The sequence below is a fragment of the Muntiacus reevesi genome, chromosome 6, assembly GCF_963930625.1.
Source record: "Muntiacus reevesi chromosome 6, mMunRee1.1, whole genome shotgun sequence".
Classification (NCBI taxonomy): domain Eukaryota; kingdom Metazoa; phylum Chordata; class Mammalia; order Artiodactyla; family Cervidae; genus Muntiacus; species Muntiacus reevesi.
In genome coordinates, this window is record NC_089254.1 from 99,821,555 (window position 1) to 99,840,962 (window position 19,408).

A 19,408-nucleotide genomic window follows, 5' to 3' on the forward strand; every position below is an offset into this window, starting at 1 on the left:
ATCACAGGGTGCAGATGATGCTATAGTAACTTTAGCTATTAGAAGGGAACACAGAGGACTGGGTATCTCTTTCCTTGACTTCAGAAGTGACTCATCTCTATTGGGTTTTATTTATTTATTTATTTTGTCATTCCTGTTGGCTAGCCAATTGGTGTCTTGCTGGATTATCCCTGCCTCATTTTGTGTGCTCAAGTCCATGCTTAATAAGAATTATCCTAAGGAAAGCCTTATACAGGAATTCACCTTCTTCTTTCCCCACTATATTAAACTGAGTATTGAGTAAATAGATAGCAAGATTCAGTGACTAGCTATTATTTTTAGGTGATCCAGTGAGTCTATTACATTCTGTAGTTTTTATAAAACTTTGTAAAATACCATATAAAGACACAGGTTTTAATATTATCTTCATCACCAGGAATCAGTCAATTGGGACTTCATGACCCAGTTTTCCATATTCCTTTCTGGGACACATGAGATGCTTTGTCCTTGAGCCATAGGCTCAGGAGCTCTGGGACTTTCCTCTCCTGCTCTGCCCTAAGTCACCCCCTTATCCCCCTCTGAGCAGAGCCGTGCAGGAGGTGACGGGACAGCGAGGGATCGTCATCACTCGCTCCACTTTCCCCTCTTCTGGTCGCTGGGGAGGACACTGGCTGGGCGACAACACGGCTGCGTGGGACCAGCTGAAGAAGTCGATCATTGGTGTGTGGGTTGCTGGCGGGAGAGGAGTCAGGATCTTGGATCAAGGATTCTCTGGGGAGGGAGGAGGAGGCAGGTCATGAGTGTCTCGTCTGACCCAGCCATGGTTCTCTTGCAGGCATGATGGAGTTTAGTCTTTTTGGTATACCCTACGTAAGTGTCCTTTTTTGTTCTTTTTAGAAAAAAAGTGTTTATCTATCTGGCTGCCTTGGGTCTTAGTTGCGGCATGTGGTATCTCTCATTGCAGCACTCTGACGCAGTAGTTGTGGCACGTGGGCTTAGTTATTCCATAGCTTGTGGGATCTTAGTTCCCCGAGCAGGGGTTGAACCCTTGTCACCTGCACTGCAAGGGGGACTGTAACCACTAGACCACCAGTGAAGTCCCTGTGGTGTCCTCTGGGTCGCTCCTAATCATGATGCAGATGGCAACATCTTTCAGAAATCATTAACTGGCCCATTTTGTTCTATCTTGTTTCAGACAGGAGCAGATATTTGTGGATTCTTTCAAGATGCTGAATTTGAAATGTGTGCTCGCTGGATGCAACTAGGGGCCTTCTACCCCTTCGCAAGAAATCACAACACCATTGGGACCAGGGTAGGACATTAAACTCAGAGCTCAAAAGTTTTGTGTTGCCAGGAACACAGATTCCCATTTGAGCTACAAGTAATGTACAGGCTTCCCAGATGATGCAGTGGTAAAGACTCTGCCTGCCAACACATGAGATGCAAGAGACGAAAGTTTGATTCCTGGGTCGGGAAGATCCCCTGGAAAAGGAAATGGCAACTCACTCCAGCATCTTGCCTGGAAAATTCCATGGACAGAAGAGCTTGGCAAGCTATAGTCCATAGCGTCACAAAGAGTCAGGCATGACTGAGCACATAGCACACAAAGTTGTTTATATTCCCCAAGGACATCTTATAAACCATTAAACCCTTATGTTCCTTTTTTAAAAAGCTTGAAATATATTATGAAATTATTACCACAGTAGGATCCGTTAACACCTCAATCACCTCACATAATTACCATTCCTTTTTTGTGGTGAGAACATTTAACGTCTATACTCTTAGCAACTTTCAAGTTTATCATACAGTGTTGTTGTTTAGTCACTAAGTAATGTCTAACTGTGTGACCGCATGGACTATAGCCTGCCAGGCCCCTCTGTCCATGGGGTTTCCCAGGCAAGAATACTGGAGTGGGTTGCCACTTCCTCCTTCAGGGGATCTTCCTGACCCAGGGATTGACCCCATGTCTCCTGCAATGTCAGGCTAATTCTTTGACCACTAAGTTATCAGGGAAGCCCTTATTATATAGTATTGTTAACTATGTATAAAACGAAGTATTGAGCAAACTCTGGGAGATAGTGAAGGACAGGGTAGAGGACAGGGAAATCTGGCGTGTGGCAGTCTCAAAGAATTGGACACGACTTAGCAATTGAACAACAACAGTCATTAGCTATAGGCACCATGCTGCACATTTAATCACCAGAAATATTTAACTTCTTCTTTTTAATTTTTATTTATTTATTTTTTTCAGAAATATTTAGCTTCTAACTAGAAGTTTTTATACTTTGACTGACAATCCATCTCTGTCCATCCTGCAATCTGAACTAAGAATGGGCAGAGGAACCGAATAGACAGTTTTCCAAAAAAAAAAGATACACAAATAGCCAACAGATACATAAAGGAATCTTCACATTTCAATGAATCATATTCCTCAATGTTCTTCAGATTATTCTTTTGATTTGGGCATTGTACCAGATATGCACCCCTGCCCCCAGCCCAATTTCTTATAAGAAAGTTTTTCAACTGTCCTGGGAAGGCTTCAGTGATTTCTTTCAGTCTATTAAACATATTCTCTGAGCCTCATCTATAGTCATCGTTGGTTTAGCCGTGTGTGATCTTCATTTGGACTAACCGTTCAGTGACCTCTTTAAGTCCCCTACGTCCCTTAAAGCACTGAACACTCTTTTTCTCCTTAGAGGCAAGACCCCGTGTCCTGGAATTCTACCTTCGTGACAATCTCCAAGAGCGTTCTGGAGACCAGATACGCCCTGCTGCCGTATTTCTACACCCTGATGCACAAAGCCAGCATGGAGGGCAGCACCGTCGTACGGCCTCTTCTCCATGAGTGAGTGTCCAGCCAGGGTCCCAGGGACTGTGATAATTTCCTTCTCTATAGTAGCTGTTGCAGAATTCTCCCAAATTAAAGATGTGACTGTCTTTGCCCAGAGCTCTCTAGGCACAGACCATACATTATGACTCTTTTAAGCATGGTGTCTGTCACACCTTCACTCTTAGATAAAAGGCTACTGAATATTTTAAAAAACTCAACATGATAGACAATACAACATAGAATAATTTCTTTCTAATTGGTGCATTTGTAGTAACTCACATCATAAAAGAAGGTATGCCAGGGGGATATCTGAGGAATGAAGGCCATTCTTGCACTGAAGGTTAAGAAGTTGGAGATGTTGATAGGGGAGAACATGTCTAAACCCAACTATTTCTGAGTTTGAAGAACATGGCATGTAGAAAGTGAACATGTATCTGATTAAGGTAGATCTAGGGAAAGAATAAAGATGGCATAGAATGCAGCTGGATTTCCAACTTAGGTCTGAATTTGAGGAGTTTTTTCAAGGCCTTGACCTGGAATCCTGTAGAGGGGGTCCTAACGGTGATACCTTGGTTTCCCTCCCCAGGTTTGTGTCAGACCGGATGACCTGGGATGTAGACAGTCAGTTCCTGCTGGGCCCAGCCTTCCTGGTCAGCCCTGTCCTGGAAGCTGTGAGTATGGAGGCCTCTGATGATCCCACCTGTGAGGCCAGAGACTAGTTAAAGAGAAGAGGCCTCATCAGACTGGGGTCCTGAGATGCGCTTTCTTATTCTTTGCCTACCTTTGCCTCTTCTTCTCCCTCTGAACTGAAGTCCTTCACTTAGATGTTCCAGTCTTCAGCTCCCTCATCTTTAAAATATCAAGTTCTGATTCACTGAACAATGGAAAAGGAAAAAACCCTCTGTTACACTTGAAGATACAATCATTTTTTCTTTAATTGCAATGAGTAGGAATCAGGTGGGGGCAGTACTGTAAATACAAAGAAATCCTTCCTATCTTCTGTCACTGTTATAGAGAAACTTTTCAGAAGAATTTTTTGCAGCCAATGTGTATATGGTCATCACTGGCCAGCCCTTCCCTTCCTCCAAAAGAGGTCCTCAGGCATCCATTTCTTTACTTCTTTTATCGATGATTAGGCTTCTGATTAAAATGTCAGTTAACTGGATTTTCTCCAAAACTTATTGCACTAATCATAAATTCTAAAGTATTAATGCCCATAAACCTGCCACTTTTCTTTTTTCTTTTTTTCTGCTCTAGACATAACCTCAGTTTGTCTCTTTGAAGAGGGTATGGAATAAGCCTATAGGCAAATGATCATTTTTTTTTCCCTCTGTAAGTTCCGGATCCCAGAGGGTTTTACAGAAGCCACCACTTTTGGTTAGGCAAATCTCCCAGTTTGAGAAGAGGGCAGGGAAGGAAGCTGTTCCCAACACTGGTGACCTCCAGAGAGGACAGGTCTGTGGGTCCAAGGCCATTGCTATAGTTTTGGCTCCTCTGCTATGCAAATAGGTTATTCTGCCCTCTATAGCTGAGCCTACTGCACTCACACCTTATTTTTGTTTAATTTTAGAATGCCAGAGATGTCACTGCATATTTCCCTAGAGCCCGCTGGTATGATTACTACACGGTAAGTTTTTCTGATTGCCTCTGTACAACCTGGGAAAATGACAGCACTCACAGTCTTCAGTTTCTGACAGACCTCAGGTCAAATTCTGTCTCTGTAGCCCACCTGTTGTGTGGTCTTGAATGAGTCACTTGTAACCTTATGGCCTCAGTTTTCTCACTTCCACATGGGGAAAGACCACTTTCCTCATAGAGTTGTGCATCAAGTACTCCTGTAGTACCTGGATTTTTGTGGGTGTTCTTTATTTGTTAGTTTGTCTCTTTCCTTATACCGCCACTTTTCACAGTGCTGTGTAATGGCAGACATTGGAAAAATGCTTGAAGTTGTGCTGGAAACTATGGGTTTTATTTATATCCTCCCTGTTAGACTGGAAGTTTATAAGTATTAGGAGCCTTTTCCTCTCTGCCTTTTTGCATACCTCCTTTTACAGTGGAGATGCCCAAAGAGTTGTTGAATGTACTTTCTAAGGTAAGCAAGGTCCTTGGCAGTGTGTGAAAGATACATAGAAGTATTAGGCCTGACTCCTGTGAGCTAGTATAACATAACTGCATTTAGAAATGGGGAAGGAACATAACCTTCTCCATCATACAACTTTTCCGGGCTAATCTGAACCCCAGAGACTCAGCTGAGGAAACAGAGTCTTCCACAGAACCTTCCGCAGGGACCTTTTGCTGGGATACAGAGAAGTCAGAATTTGATTCTTTTCTTCTTTTTGGTAGATTTTTTAGGATTTTGTAAATAGGTATAATATGACAGATCAATATGTTATCATCCTTTTCCAGAAATGTTTTTGATTGTTATTTTTTTATATTCTCCCAGCTTACATTAAAATAATATTGTCAATTCAGAAAATAAAAGCAAACCTGAACTAACATATATTAGATAGCATATCACTATCTATTATATGCTAGCTGTATAATTAATACCTTCTTCATTATATAATTATATATTAGTAACCATATATAATTATATGTTATTTAATTATATAATTAATATGTCATGTATATCACTACTTATTATGTCAATTATATAATATATACCAATTAATTATATAACTATTTATATGTTAATATATATCTGGGAAGAAACAATAATGTTACAGATTTATTCCTAGAGTGTATATATTTTACCAAAAAAGTTCAAGAATGTTTCATAGCAGCATTATTTGTAAAAGAGCAAAAAACTGGAAATAAGTCAAATGTCCATCAACAGTAAAATGGATAAGTAGATTGTATTCTATTTTTAAAACTAAATACTAATAAAGTGTTGCTACACAAATAAAGAAAATAAATATCACAAAAATAACCTTGAGCACAAATAGCCAGATACAAAACAGTAAAGAATGTATGATTCCATTTATGAAATACAAGTTAAAAATCCAGGCAAAAGTGATAAAAATCAGAAAAGTTACTGCCTTTGGTGTGGTGATTATTATGAGAGGGGAGGAAAGAGCCATCTAGGATCCTGGTAGTAGTCACTTCTTGATCTAGGTGGTGGTTTCATGGGTGTGTTCACTTGGTAAAACTTTATTGAGCTGTGTACTTGTTATTTGTATAATTTTCTGTACCTATGTTATTAAGAAGTTAACGAGAAAATTTGTTCCCTCAGAAAGATAAGAAGATATACTTAAAATAAGAAAGCATGTTTTAAACATGACATACTCACAAAGCAATCCTTGCAAATTAAAGGCATGATGCAGGAATTTTGCTTATGAGGAAATTATAAGGTACAACCTAGGAAATTACCCAGAACAGACAGACAAAGAGATGGAAAGCAGGAAAGGAAAAAATAAGAAAGCCCTACTTGTTTTGAGAGCTCCCATTTTTGCTCAGTTTCTCTGCTGCTTGTCCAGTGAAACTGGGAATGAGCAATTGCTGGAGTGAAGGGTGGGCAAAGAATGAAAGACTCCTAGCTCTCTATCTAGGTGGCTCCCACTTCCTGGGGATCATGACTCCTCCTATCATTGCTGCCTTGGTAGTTGTGGACTCTCAGCCCCCACTGTCCCTTCTGGGCTCGTCTGACTGCAAGAGCAACATGGCATGCTTACTCTTGATCTTCAGGCCCTGCCTGTTTGATGAAGGGGCAGGTATCTTGAAGCAGGACAGGCTAATGCACTTCTGCCAAAGCTGGACCCTCATCTACTCAGACTCTCGGATTCTCTAAACGAGCTGCAGAATCAGCAGTTGATAGTTCTTTGCAGAGTTTTTGCCTGTCTTGGCCCTGTCTATGTGACTGGACATGCCATGATGTTGGCTTCTATCCACCCTTCTTTACTTTCTATCATATTGGGCATATTGGGCATTGCTGTTTGTAGACTACTGAGAGAGGGAGAAGCATGGAACTATTCTGACTTGTCTTATTGATTGCCTCTTTTAGTGAAGACTAAGAGCACACAGTGTGTGTGAATCAGTTTTTATATACTTCACTTGTGGCCATTCTGTTTGTTTACAGTGTAGACTATATATTGGATTTTTAAAGTAGTGCTTTTCAGCCATATTCAGTGACTATGCGGTTGGTGAGAATTCTCCTGTACAAAGTCATGTTAAGTTGTCTATTCTTATTTTAATAGCGCTGCTTTAAGATTTGACCTTAGAGTCATGTCTTTATGGATATTTTAACAGGCATTTTTTAGGCGAGCCCAGTCAGAAACGATTTAAAGGAAAGTAAACAAGCTTGTGACTCATCAGGTACTAGAAAGGAAATCATGAGAAGGATCATATCCTATGTAGCCACAATGTGTGGTAGAATGAAAAAAAAAACCATCAAAAGAATTAAAGAATTTGGTAAGAAGATAAACTTTGACAGTTTTACATGTATCAAGTTTCACTTGAAGGTAGAACCATCAGTCCAGTATTCATAAGATACTGGAATAAATTCTCATTAGAGAGCATGTAATTCACTTTCCTCGTGATATCAGTGAGGAAATTGAAGAAGCCCAGAGATATGGGCTGGAATTTGTATTAAGTTCTATAGACTCTGGAGTCCTGAGGCCACCCATGAAGCAGAGTCTGACTCAGGGAATGTGATACAGATCAAATCTGTATAGAATGAACATCAGGGACCAAAAGCGAAGAAATGGTAGCTTTGCTCCTTGCCTCTAAAGTGGTGATTCTCAGATGGGAGGACTTGTGTACCAGGGGACGCTGGCCAAGTCTGGGGATACTTTTGGTTGTCTCAATGTGGTGGAAGGTGGGGGAGAGGCTGCTGGCCTCTAGGGGATGGACATTGGTCAATATCCAGAAAGCACAGAACAGCCCCCACAACGGAGGTAGCTGGCCCAGGATGTCCCTGGTGCTGCATGTGAGAATCTGGGCTCCAGGTTGAGAACATGTTAGGAAGGAACTGAGATTCGTGCCTTGGGGTGAGCGCCACTTCTCCCTGTCACATATGGGGCAAGATCTAGACGTGAGACATAAAGGACGATACAGTGATGTAAAGATAAGGATTTGTGAAGCAGGTCCCTTCACTTTAATGATTTCTGTCAAGTAGGAGTCAAAGGTGTTAGTGAAGTTGGTGGAAGCAGGGCATGGGGCAGTGGAAGGAGATGGAAGCAGAGAGGGGACCAAGCAAAGGGAAGGTCTGGACATGCCTTTGTGGGGAGGGAGTCAGGAGCTGAATAAAATAAAAGGATTGGTCAGCCTCCTCTGGCAGCGCTGCTGGCTGCAGAGACAGAATGGGGAGTGAGGCTAGGGTGAGAGGCAGCTATGGCTGGGATCCTGACCTGACGTCCTGGCAGCCTGGAGCCCACACAGCAGGTGGTAAGCGTGGAAAAGCGTGATAACCGATGCCAGGCGGCAGCAGGTCCCGAGCGTGGACACGACGGCTTGTAGATCGTCGTCCAGGCAGAGGCGTTCCCTTATCATCCCTGACCATCTTCTCGCCCACAGGGTGTGGACATTCAAGCCCGGGGTGAGTGGAAGTCCTTGCCGGCGCCTCTTGACCACATTAATCTTCACGTCCGTGGGGGTTACATCCTGCCCTGGCAAGAGCCTGCACAGAACACCCACTTAAGGTGAACGAGGGCCCCAGAACCACGCTTGTTAACTCGGATCCTGGCGAAACCCACCAGTCTGCAAACTGTACCCTCAGGCCCAAAAGCACTTTTACGGGGCTGGCCAAAAAGTTCATTTGGGTTTTTCCTTAAGGTGGTATGGAAAAATTCGAATGAAATTTTTGGCTAACCCAATAGTAAACATTTTTGTTTGCTTCCTTGCTTGTGTGGATTTTAACCTTTTTTGGATTCTGTACTCTTTGAACAATTCTTAAATTAATAGCTATTTGAGATCTAAGTGGGTGAGGTGTTAAGTGTAAATAGTGACATTTGAAATGGAAGTCAAATAGGAGCAACCATGGATCATGCTAGTTTTAAAAGATTACCCAGGAGCCTGGCAGGGACTGTGAGAGTCTAGGTGGTTTAGCGACTAAACCGCCACCACCAGCAGCGATTTCCTTGGTGGTCCAGTGATTTGACTTTACCTTCCAATGCAGGGGGTTTGGGTTTGATCCCTGGCTAGACAGCTAAGATCCCACATGCCTCATGGTCAGAAAACCAAAATGTGAAACAGAAAGAATACTGTGACAAATTCAATAGAGACTTTTTAGATGGTCCACATCAAAAAGAGCTTAAAGACTATCTGGATCATAATTGCCTCTTTGCTAAGAAAATGATTGCTAAAAACTTGTTTAAGCCAGATGGAAACTGAGGCTGAGATTCCTTACATGCAAGGTTTAAAAATTCTAGGCCTAATGTATAACCTATATATTCTAGACCTATATAATAATTGATAATAGCTGACATCAGGTGAATGCTTGCTCTGTGCCTAGAACTGTACTAATACGGAGACTTCTATTTATAGATTTTCTATTTTTCCTAACAAAAGGAAAAATAAGCCCTTGGTATAAGTACTGTTATCATCCCCATTTTGCAGATGAGCAAAGAGAAGCTTCAAGAGGTTAAATGTTTAACTTAGAGTCGCCTAGTTAATAAGTAGTTGAACAGAGACTAAACTCCGTGTCTATCTAAAATCTAAAAATTCGTGTCTATCTAAAATGTCTGACTGATGTCAAATTAAAATCCTTGAAGCCCTATTTATTTGATTGCAAAAATTCAGTTAAAACTGAGGAACTTAGGACATCTGTAAGCAGAACTCACTGTACATGTGGAGACTAGTTTGTGAAGGAAGAAAGATTGAAACACTAGGCTTTCCTCACAGTGGGGAAAGAAAGGAAACCAATGCATTTGCTTGTAGTTCTTTGTAGACATTGTAGAACTCCTGTGAGCTTATAGAGCCTTAAAATTCCCCTTGATTCATTCATTCATTCCTGACATGAAATTGTCGCGCTTATGGAGTCAGAACTAGAACTAGATCCCAAGTCTCCAGAATCCCAGTACCGTCTTTATATCTTGAAGCACTTCCTTCTTGTTTTTATGAAAATGCTATGGTTTGTGGTGATGGCTTTGTTTTTGCCCAATGTCTCTTTTCTACCTGACTGCAGCCGTCAGAAATTCTTAGGTTTCAAGGTCGCCTTGGATGATGAGGGGACTGCTGAAGGCTGGCTCTTCTGGGATGATGGGCAAAGCATTGGTGAGTAAGGGCTGCCTCCAATTCCTTCATGTCAATACCAGGTTCCTGGATATCTTATAGGGCTGCTGTTTCCTTTTATGTGTTAAGACAATTGTGTATTTTAAAATATAGCCATTTGTTACTCTAAGTGTATAATACATGATCTTTGTGCCTCACCTATATGAAGCTTAGTTCTGAATCTCTCACTATTACCTAGTTGTCCTAATCCATTGTGGAAAAAAGCAGTATAAGGAGCTGTAGGGAAAGTTTCTTGGCAGCCAACTGAGCTATATTTCCATATATGGTTTATGTGTCCCACTCAGAAAAGTAATGCTTCTATCAGCTGTGCTGCTATTCGGAGGAGGGGGTTTCTATTAAGAGTTTACAGGAATTAGTAAACTCTCGGAAGGATGTCTCAAGTACTGTTGTTATTTCTGTGCCCAGGGATGTCCAATAGAAATTTCTGCAGCAATGGAAATGATCTATATCTGTGTTGTTGAAGATGGTAGCAATTAGGCGTATGTGACTGTTGAGTACTTAGAATGTAACAGGAGTATCTGAGCAACTGAAGCTTAAATTTTATTTGATTGTAATTAATTTAAATTTAAATAGCTACATTTATGTAGTGGCTACTATCTCAGACAGCACAGTTCTAGTGGATAGGCAACGCCGTCTGATTGAGTGATAAGGGCTCCGAAAGAGGTGAGTGTCTGGAGAAGAGGGAGGAAGCCTCAGAGTTAGGGTGTGTGTGGGGGGGAGTACCCGTAATAGTAAGGCTTTGGCTAGTCCACCCTTAAAAATATTCTCCCTGGACCTGCAGCATAAATTAAGAATAAGAAAAAGAAGTCTCTTCTCCAGAGACTGCATTTAAAAAATTGCCTAATACCACTCAAGGTTAACCAACCAATTGTACACCAGTCTTGGTGTTTGTGATGTGGGTGTGCATGCAGGTGTGTGCATATGTGTGTCTCTAGCAGAAGAAATTTGGGAATTCTGAGGTGACTACCAAGAGGTTGGGAATCATAAGAAAGAGAAGAGGATTAAGAGTGATGTTAGAAAACTCCATTTTATGAGGGGACTCTGTTAGACCGAGGCATCTGTATACACTTATTTTAGACATTCTGTGTAAATTGAGGTTGGGGGCGGATTCTGACTCATTTCTCAAAATGAAAGTCTGTAAAGAAGAAAATTAAAATTTAAAAAGATCGCAAACAAAAAACATCCCTACTTTCCCAACCAAGATAGGTAAGCCATTAGAATTCTAGGATGTAGTTCCAGGTCATGCTTACTTTGTGTTTGTTTGCAGATACCTATGAAAAAGGGCACTATTACCTGGCCCACTTTTTGGTCAGCCAGGTGAGTGTGGCTGGGACTATGAAGGGTGAATAGTTCTGCCAGCTTACTAGGATGCTGGACGTCATAGGATATACATCATCACTTAGAATTCCTTCACTGTTCATGTTACTAATTTGCATCTTCAGTTCAGTTCAGTTCAGTCACTCAGTTGTGTCCGACTCTTTGCAGCTCTATGAACCATAGCACACCAGGCCTCCCTGTCCGTCACCAACTCCCGGAGTCCACCTAAACCCATGTCCATTGAGTCAGTGGTGCCATCCAACCATCTCATCCTCTGTCGTCCCCTTCTCCTCCTGCCCTCAATCTTTCCCAGCATCAGGGTCTTTTCAACTGGGTCAGCTCTTTGCATTAGGTGGCCCAAGTATTGGAGTTTCAGCTTCAACATCAGTCCTTCCAATGAATATGCAGGACTGATTTCCTTTAGGATGGACTGGTTGGATCTCCTTGCAGTCCAAGGGACTCTCAAGAGTCCTAACCCTAATTTGCATCTTACCCTTTCTCTAGACTTCAGATGGAGATGTCAAGTGCTCCCAGGAAGTTTTCTGTGATTAAACACACTCATATTTCATCAGTAACTTAGTCCAATTCACCAAGCAAGATGGGCAGACCATTTCAATGTTTTCTCGCCCTTGTTTCTATGCTGCCTTAGAACGATTGGCATGTTTTGTTACTTCACATGTGGAATGTAAATGTTCCTGCTAGCTGAGATTCTTTGTCTCCTTAGAGTTGGAGTGACTTTAGAGACCCTACTGGTGTTTAACCAGTGCAAAGTTGGGTGGTGGTTGGCTATAGGTGGCAGAATGTTAAAACCATGGTCTCACTATCCAAGGTCACAAGTTGGGGACTCTTAAATTATCTTATTTCATGCTCTACATTTGTGCCTAAAAGAGGTTGTAAGAAATTTGAACAAATTTTGCTGTTTTTTTTTTTTTTTTCCCCCTCTTCTGGTTTCTTTTGTCTCCAATTGACAGAATACGATGCAGAGTCATATAATTTCCAACAAATACATCAACGATACAAACCCTTTGAGACTGGGCTACTTTGAGGTCTGGGGAGTGGGCAGTGACTCCATTGACAATGTCAGCATCTCTGCGAGTGGCGTGGTTATAACACCCCCCTTCTCCTACAACTCTACAACACAGGTTTGTGACCAGTTCAAAGTCCAAATGGTATTTCCCAACCCTGAGCTATTGAGTGCAATTCCTGCCTGCTCCCATTCCCAACAACATCCTATCCTGCAAAACCTTTCTGGAATCCCTCTATGTTCAGGGTGTCTGAGTGGACAGCATAGAAATGAAGGGAAAATTCAGAGTTTGTCATCATTTGGAATTGATGGTCTGGGTCCTTACCTGTCATGTATATCTTCCTGCCTGCAAATTTAAGGAAAACTTTTTGTCTTTGCCTCAGAGATCTACTTCTCAAATAGCTTTAACCACTGTCTTTCATCAATTATAAGACACCTATCAGTTAAAGGTTGCTACATTTTTTCATGTGCCACAAAGAAAGAAAACAAGATTACAAAAATATGATACAATGCTTTCCTCTCACTTAAAACTTCTATTTTAAAAGTACAGAAGCTTTACAAAACTCCTTTAAACAGAGATTTTTATCATTTTAATATGATACTACAGAGGAAAATGTTGGATAGAGACACATGGACACTGAGAAATCTGCATCAAAGTATTAATAATTTAAAAGAGGTAAACTCTGAATGTGAGGAGATATTAGACATATCTTAACCAATTTGTATCACACATTTTCTTTGATTTAAATTTCTATGTAAAATTTTAATTTACTTTAAATTACAATTAAAATAAAATACTTGATTTAATATTTAACAATTAAGTAAATCAAATACTTAATTTCATAATTAGATAACTGACATTAAATATTTAATTTAAATGTCTATGTTAATATCTAAATTACTTTATTATTTTAAAAGGAAACTATGTGGCATGGGATTGGTTAAGGTATTTCCTCTCTATTATCAGAGGTATTGGTGATACATCATTTCGTGAAAATTCTTTCACTGCTGTCTATGAAATTTTCTCCAAAGACACTTATATGCTTTATACAAGTTTTCATCATAGCATTTTCTTGATTTTACTGTCAGTCAAGATTTATATTCATTTCTGAAATAATCTTTAAGTAGTTTGCAGTCCATCCATTCGTAATACCAGTAATAACAATGAAGTTCACACAGGGACAGACAAACAGCCGTCAGGAGAGCTACTTGTTCACGTAATTCCTAGGCTGTTGATTATAGAACAGATCTTGATTTCATGAATATTAAATATATGAAAAATCTGCACCTTGGAATCACTGCAGTGTAGTGGTCCTAATCCTAGCCTCACGGTAAATGGGCTCCTTCCTTATGTGCTTGCTACTTGCTTTGCCCAGAACTAGTTTTCTCTCATAATCCTTCCTGATTACAAGGCCTGAAAACAAAAGTTTTCCTTCAGCTTTGTAGTTTTATTTGTTTCCTCATGTTTGTGGTTTTCTTGTCAACCAACTTCCCCAACTCTACCAAGAGCTTATAAAGGACTTTGCCCAAGTTTGTTGCTGACGCACAAGCTGACTGATGCACGTGTGGTGAAACTATGGAAAGTATTTGCCCAGAAAAAATGCTGAAATATCGACTCTTACTGGACAAGCATCAAGGCACTGTGAGGGAAGAGGAGAAGTGGGAAACAGAAGGCGAGCTCCGAGTAATGGCAATGAGAACATTTTCTCCAATTTGTACAACTGCTTCTCTGCAGTGGTTGTGTGTTTCATTATTTAGGGTCTTGTCATCTTTTCCCTATCACTGAATGATTTTTGTACTCTAAGGGATTAAGAAACACCCTTCTCACCTGAAAATCTGAGGGTGGTCTGGAAGCTAGGCAATGACTTGTGAAAGTGTCTGTGGACCACTGACTTCTATCTGTTTGGTTGAACTGTAGGAAACTTCCATCACCAGATGTCCAATACTTTTTCTTTGATTCCCAACAGGTGTTAAATATTGATGTGACCAGCAGAAACATCAGCCTACATAATTTCACTTCATTGACATGGAGAAGCACGCTGAATTTTTAGAACAAGATCCTAACCTCAAATGGCTTTGAAACTACTTGTATATTCAGTTGGCCAAAAAACTTCATTCAGATTTTTCCTCAAGATGTTACAGGAAAACCTGAACCTACTTTTTTGGCCAACCCAATGCTTCATGCTTATAAAATTGTTGTGTGTTGCTAATCAGTTTATACCCAGTACAGCTAAAATATTTTCTTAGCTTTGTTTTGTTTGGTCTGTGGTTTAGCCACAGGAGATGTGGAAAGCTGTGGGTTATCTTGATGTCTCTGTGGGATTAGTATGGTACTGATGGCTCGTCATATATTGACTGAAGATGCACTGGGTCCATAATGAAGCATGTGTGCATGTGTATGTGTGTATAATTAGGTGATAGGCCCACTCTTGCTAAATATACAAGCTACAACTTTCCAGGACAGGTCAGGTCCTGGAGTTAACTAACACCACACACACACACACACACACACACACAAATATCCAGAAAGAACATCTGCCAGGTGGTTATAAGGAGATGGGATAGTATGCTAAGAGCATGATCCAAAGGAAAGAAAAGGCAAATGCAGGGAAGATAAGTAGGAAAGATGAGAGACAACAGGTGGTAAGGACAAAAGTGATCATGACAAGTAAGAAGATAACACAAAATTATTAATAATAGTAGCCTCATTGGAAGGAGGAAAGCAGAGCCAATTCATTTGAAAGCAAGAGGAGGGGTTAGGAGGAAATTCTTAGCACAAGGGAATAGGGCTGGGGTGAGATTTGAGCAGACAAATTTGAAGGAAGGAGTTTGAATGTAAAAAGTAACTTTTTTTTTGTTTTGTTACTGCGGTGTGCTTTGAAATGTGTAAATCTTATTTCTCTATTCTGTGCCTAATGTACATAACCACAGTTCACACAAATGCATGCAATTTATATGCCAAAGGAAAATAAATGAGCAGATTTGCAAGAGATTTTGAATTCTGTGGTAATTTGACCATGGGTAATCTCACTTTGGTATTAAGACTTCTTTTTATTCAGTCAACCCTTGTGAACTGGTCTTGTTCTCTTTGGCATCAGAGTGCCTGCAGGCCAATTCACCAATGGAATGAACAGATCTGTGATTATCCACCCTTTTCCTCATGTCTCTGACATGGGTTTCTTTTAAGGCTTAGGTTTGTGAGAGAGTGTACTTGGATAATTGTTGTTTTAATCATCATAAAAATTACTATATTTGGTAACATATCAGCCCTGGAAAAAACCGAATTTGGAATGGTATTGGTTAAAACACTAGATGGTTAGAATTTGGGAATGAAGGAATTACATAGTAATGTTTAACAAAGATATTTAAGTATTACTTGAAAATGAGTATATTGGAGATAGTGTTTACTTTTCTATGTCTTTTTAATTTCTTTTCTTTTTAAAATTGATGTATAGTTGATTTACAATATTGTGTTAGTTTCAGTTGTACATCAAAGTAATTCAGCTATGTGTATGTATATGTTAATTCATGCATATATATTTTTCAGATTATTTTCCATTATAGGTTATTATAAGATGCTGAATACTGTTTCCAGTCAGAGAACATGTCTATAGTAAATCCTTGCTGCTTATCTATTTTATATATAGTAGTATGTATCTGTTAATGCCCCTACTCCTAATTTATCACTCCCACCTTTCCCTTTTCTTTCTTTATTTTTTTTTTTTTGATGCCAGGAAGCCAGATTATACTTGTATACTCATGTGTCAGTGCCTCCATAAGGCTACAGAAAGATAACATTATTAAACTGAGTTACTGTTCTAATTATCAAAATAAAAAGCTTTTGGATGAGGGCTTGCACGAATTTAGGCAACTAGTGAAACATGGAAATATGGCCACAGGGACCCCTTGATCAAAAAGGTGGGAAACTTGTCAGCTATCCTATGATAAACCCAGGGAGGCCACCAGGAGGAAACAATTATTTACTTGATATTTGAGAAGTATTTCATGTTATCATCAAGGACATATTGGTAGAAATTGGGTCTGGCTGCTACAAAATGCTCAAGAACATTTCTGACTAGAGAATCCTGGTTGCCAAGTTTCTGAGTGAGGCATGGAAGGGTTGACAACATTTTTAGAGTCAAGGACCCTCTTGGCAGTCTAGTGGCACCTGTGGAACCCCTCCTAAGAGGGATGTTCTTAAATGCATAAAGTTTAATGCACACTGTTGGAGAAGAATCCTATTATATTAAAATGTGTGACTCATTCATGTCCAACTCTTTGCGACCCATGGACTGTAGCCCACCAGGCTCCTCTGTCCATGGGATTCTCCAGGCAAGAATCCTGGAGTGGGTTGCCATTCCCCTCTCTAGAGGATCTTCCCAACCCAGGGATCAAACCTGTGTCTCCTGAACTGTGGGTAGATTCTTTACCAGTGAGCCACTGGGGACGCCCTCATTATAGTAAAATACACTTCTGCAAAATGTTTTAAAAGTTTAATATAGTAATACATGAGGTGTTTAAAATTATAACATTAAATAACAAGATTTAACTGTGTGTCTAATAATATCAAAGCTTCAATGTGATGAGCAGTTTGAACAATATTTTGAGATATCTACTACAGTTTCTTAATGTGACATGAAAATATTGTTGATTCTCTTTTTGAAAAACTCCTGTGCACTAGTAAAAATTACCGTGCCCTGCTGCCTCCATTCATAATCTAAGGAATTTCAGTTAGAAATTAGTGAAAAAAGATGTATTTCCCTTATCTATGTTTATAGATTCCTAAGTTATACCTTTCAGAGTTCTGGGGACAAGAACCTCTTGAACTTAAGGCATGTCAGCTTCCCAGACTTCGGTTCAGCAACTCAGACCCTGTGTAATTGTGATGGTTGCAAGAGTTCCCAAGCCTTATTCTGTCACCTTTTCTTGGATTCATTCATCCTTTCGGATTTTAAGCAGACATATGGACATGAAGACATTTAGTCTAGAATTAGAAAGATTCTGAACAGCTCTGGAAAAGATCAGTGGGGTATTTGGGTCTCCCTTAGTTTCTCTCTCTGGAGCAGAGGTATTTTTTTTCTGAGTTTAAGGTTGATCCCACCTTGCTCCATCACAGGGGTTAGGTCTGCTGATCAGGGCATTTTGTACGGCTTTTGTCTGAGTGAGAAAATCTCAGAAGCAAGCTTTAGGGTCAGAGACTTGGTTAGATCATATTGTCTCTCTGGGATGCTGTTTGCTTCCTTATCTGCAAAATACTGGTGTCAGACTAAAGCAATGACTTGCAGATGATGGGCTGTGCAGAGCTTTGGGTTCTTCCTTACCCTCTGAAAGTGGGGAGAAGGCAGAGTGGCAGGGTTCTGAGTGCCTAACCCTGGCTTCGGTCATTCACTAGCTTACATACTGGAACTCTAGTTGAACGAAGGATTTTAAATGTATATTTAAATATATCAAGTATTATATATATATATTTACATACTTAGTATGTATTATATATGTTTAAAATTCTTTAAGTGGAGTATACATGCATGCATCCTTATGTATAGCACACATATCATATATATGTAAAAATTTGAAAATCAGTGTACCAGATCAGCAGTCCTCAAATATTTTGGTCCCAGCATGTCTTTACATTCTTAAAAATGATTGCAGATTCCCAGAGCTTTTGTTCATGGGGTTGTAGCTATTGATAGCTATCATATTGAAAATTAAAGTAACTATATTTTCCAAAAAAAAAAAGCATTTAGTTGGAAAAGTTGCATAATTTTGCATTTTTACAGATTTCTTTAAAATCTGGCTCAATGGAGAAAAAAAAGAATTCTCACAGCTGCTTCTACATTCAGTCTTTTGTGATCTCATATAATGTAGCCTCTGGAAAGCTCTATCATATGCTTACGACAGTAAGACAGGCAAATAGCTTCTCAGTGTTTTTATGAAAATAGTTTTACCTTAACAAAACTCCTGAAAAGGTCACTAAGACCTCCCAGAGGTTGATCCCCAGCCCACACTTTGAGGACCACTACACATGGAGCCATACATTTGTGGCTACCCCAGAGCAACTCCCAAAACACGGACCTATGCTTGTGACTCCTGGTCAGCTATGAGGGAAAAGTCTGGGGTCCTTTTGACATTTTCTGTCTTATACAGGTCATATAATTTCACTTTATCTTTTCATGTATGCCAAAATGAAAAATAACAATCCCAAATAGTTTCACTTAAAGAGGAAGAAAGTCCTTCTTTTCTATTAAGAGCATCCTTGTTATAACATTAGTGACTGTAGATACCTACGAAGACAAGCTTGTGTTGACCTTGGCAGGTATGGTCTGGGTCTCAGCAACATCCTTCCCTTCCTTGTCATGGCAGCAATGCCACTGAGAGTTTGGCATCGGGCCTTGGAGGATGGGGTCATACATATTGTTGGTTTCTGACCTGAAGATTCCAACCACCTGTTTGCTTTTATCTCTTACTGAGAGAAAAGAGTTCTGCCAGTAGTTTACCTTCCCATGCCTTCCTATTAATAAGCAATGGGAAGATGTTGGCTAACAAACTTGTCTCTTCCCTTCAAAATGTTTCTGTTACTTTTCCACAGCGCAAGCATGTGACCCAGTATCTTGCAGTTGCTAGTTAGCAAGAGGTGATGGCGAAGCTTGCTGTTTTCTGCCCTTTAGGAACAGATGATAGCTGGGATCATCAGTTAACATTTAGTATGAAAGATGTCACCAGTGGGCATGGGATGTGGGGAGTGAAGTGTAAACAACCACACAAAGAATAGAAGCATCTTGCGTAACAATAAATCTCTTGGCTTGATCTTTTGCCAGAATATTGTCCCAATTTGAAATGGGATCCAGGTGCTATTTCCTCTAACAAAGGCTCTCCTATTTTGAAGCAAAAGATAAGGTGCATACGTCATTTCAGGAGTTTATAGAGGCAGAAACCAACCAAGTTTCTGTGTGTTTGTGTGTGGGTGTGTACTGGTCATACACTGAACTTTTGAAGCAAATAAACCGCTATGGATATTATATTACTTGTGTGTT

The 19,408-nt window shown here is 40.1% G+C and overlaps 1 protein-coding gene across 1 annotated transcript in view; it reads left to right on the top strand.

Annotated features, from left to right (window-relative positions):
* Nucleotides 1-15,345, top strand: part of MGAM (maltase-glucoamylase) — an 80,650-nt gene extending 65,305 nt beyond the window's left edge. Inside the window, exons 37-47 of the mRNA XM_065938504.1 lie at nucleotides 566-699; nucleotides 815-849; nucleotides 1,175-1,291; nucleotides 2,676-2,824; nucleotides 3,396-3,480; nucleotides 4,380-4,436; nucleotides 8,321-8,445; nucleotides 9,930-10,018; nucleotides 11,304-11,353; nucleotides 12,325-12,495; nucleotides 14,345-15,345. Of these exons, the coding sequence (XP_065794576.1) occupies nucleotides 566-699; nucleotides 815-849; nucleotides 1,175-1,291; nucleotides 2,676-2,824; nucleotides 3,396-3,480; nucleotides 4,380-4,436; nucleotides 8,321-8,445; nucleotides 9,930-10,018; nucleotides 11,304-11,353; nucleotides 12,325-12,495; nucleotides 14,345-14,428 (1,096 nt within the window). The 3' untranslated portion in view covers nucleotides 14,429-15,345. The remainder of the gene's footprint in view (nucleotides 1-565; nucleotides 700-814; nucleotides 850-1,174; nucleotides 1,292-2,675; nucleotides 2,825-3,395; nucleotides 3,481-4,379; nucleotides 4,437-8,320; nucleotides 8,446-9,929; nucleotides 10,019-11,303; nucleotides 11,354-12,324; nucleotides 12,496-14,344) is intronic.
* The last annotated feature ends 4,063 nt before the right edge of the window (nucleotides 15,346-19,408 follow it).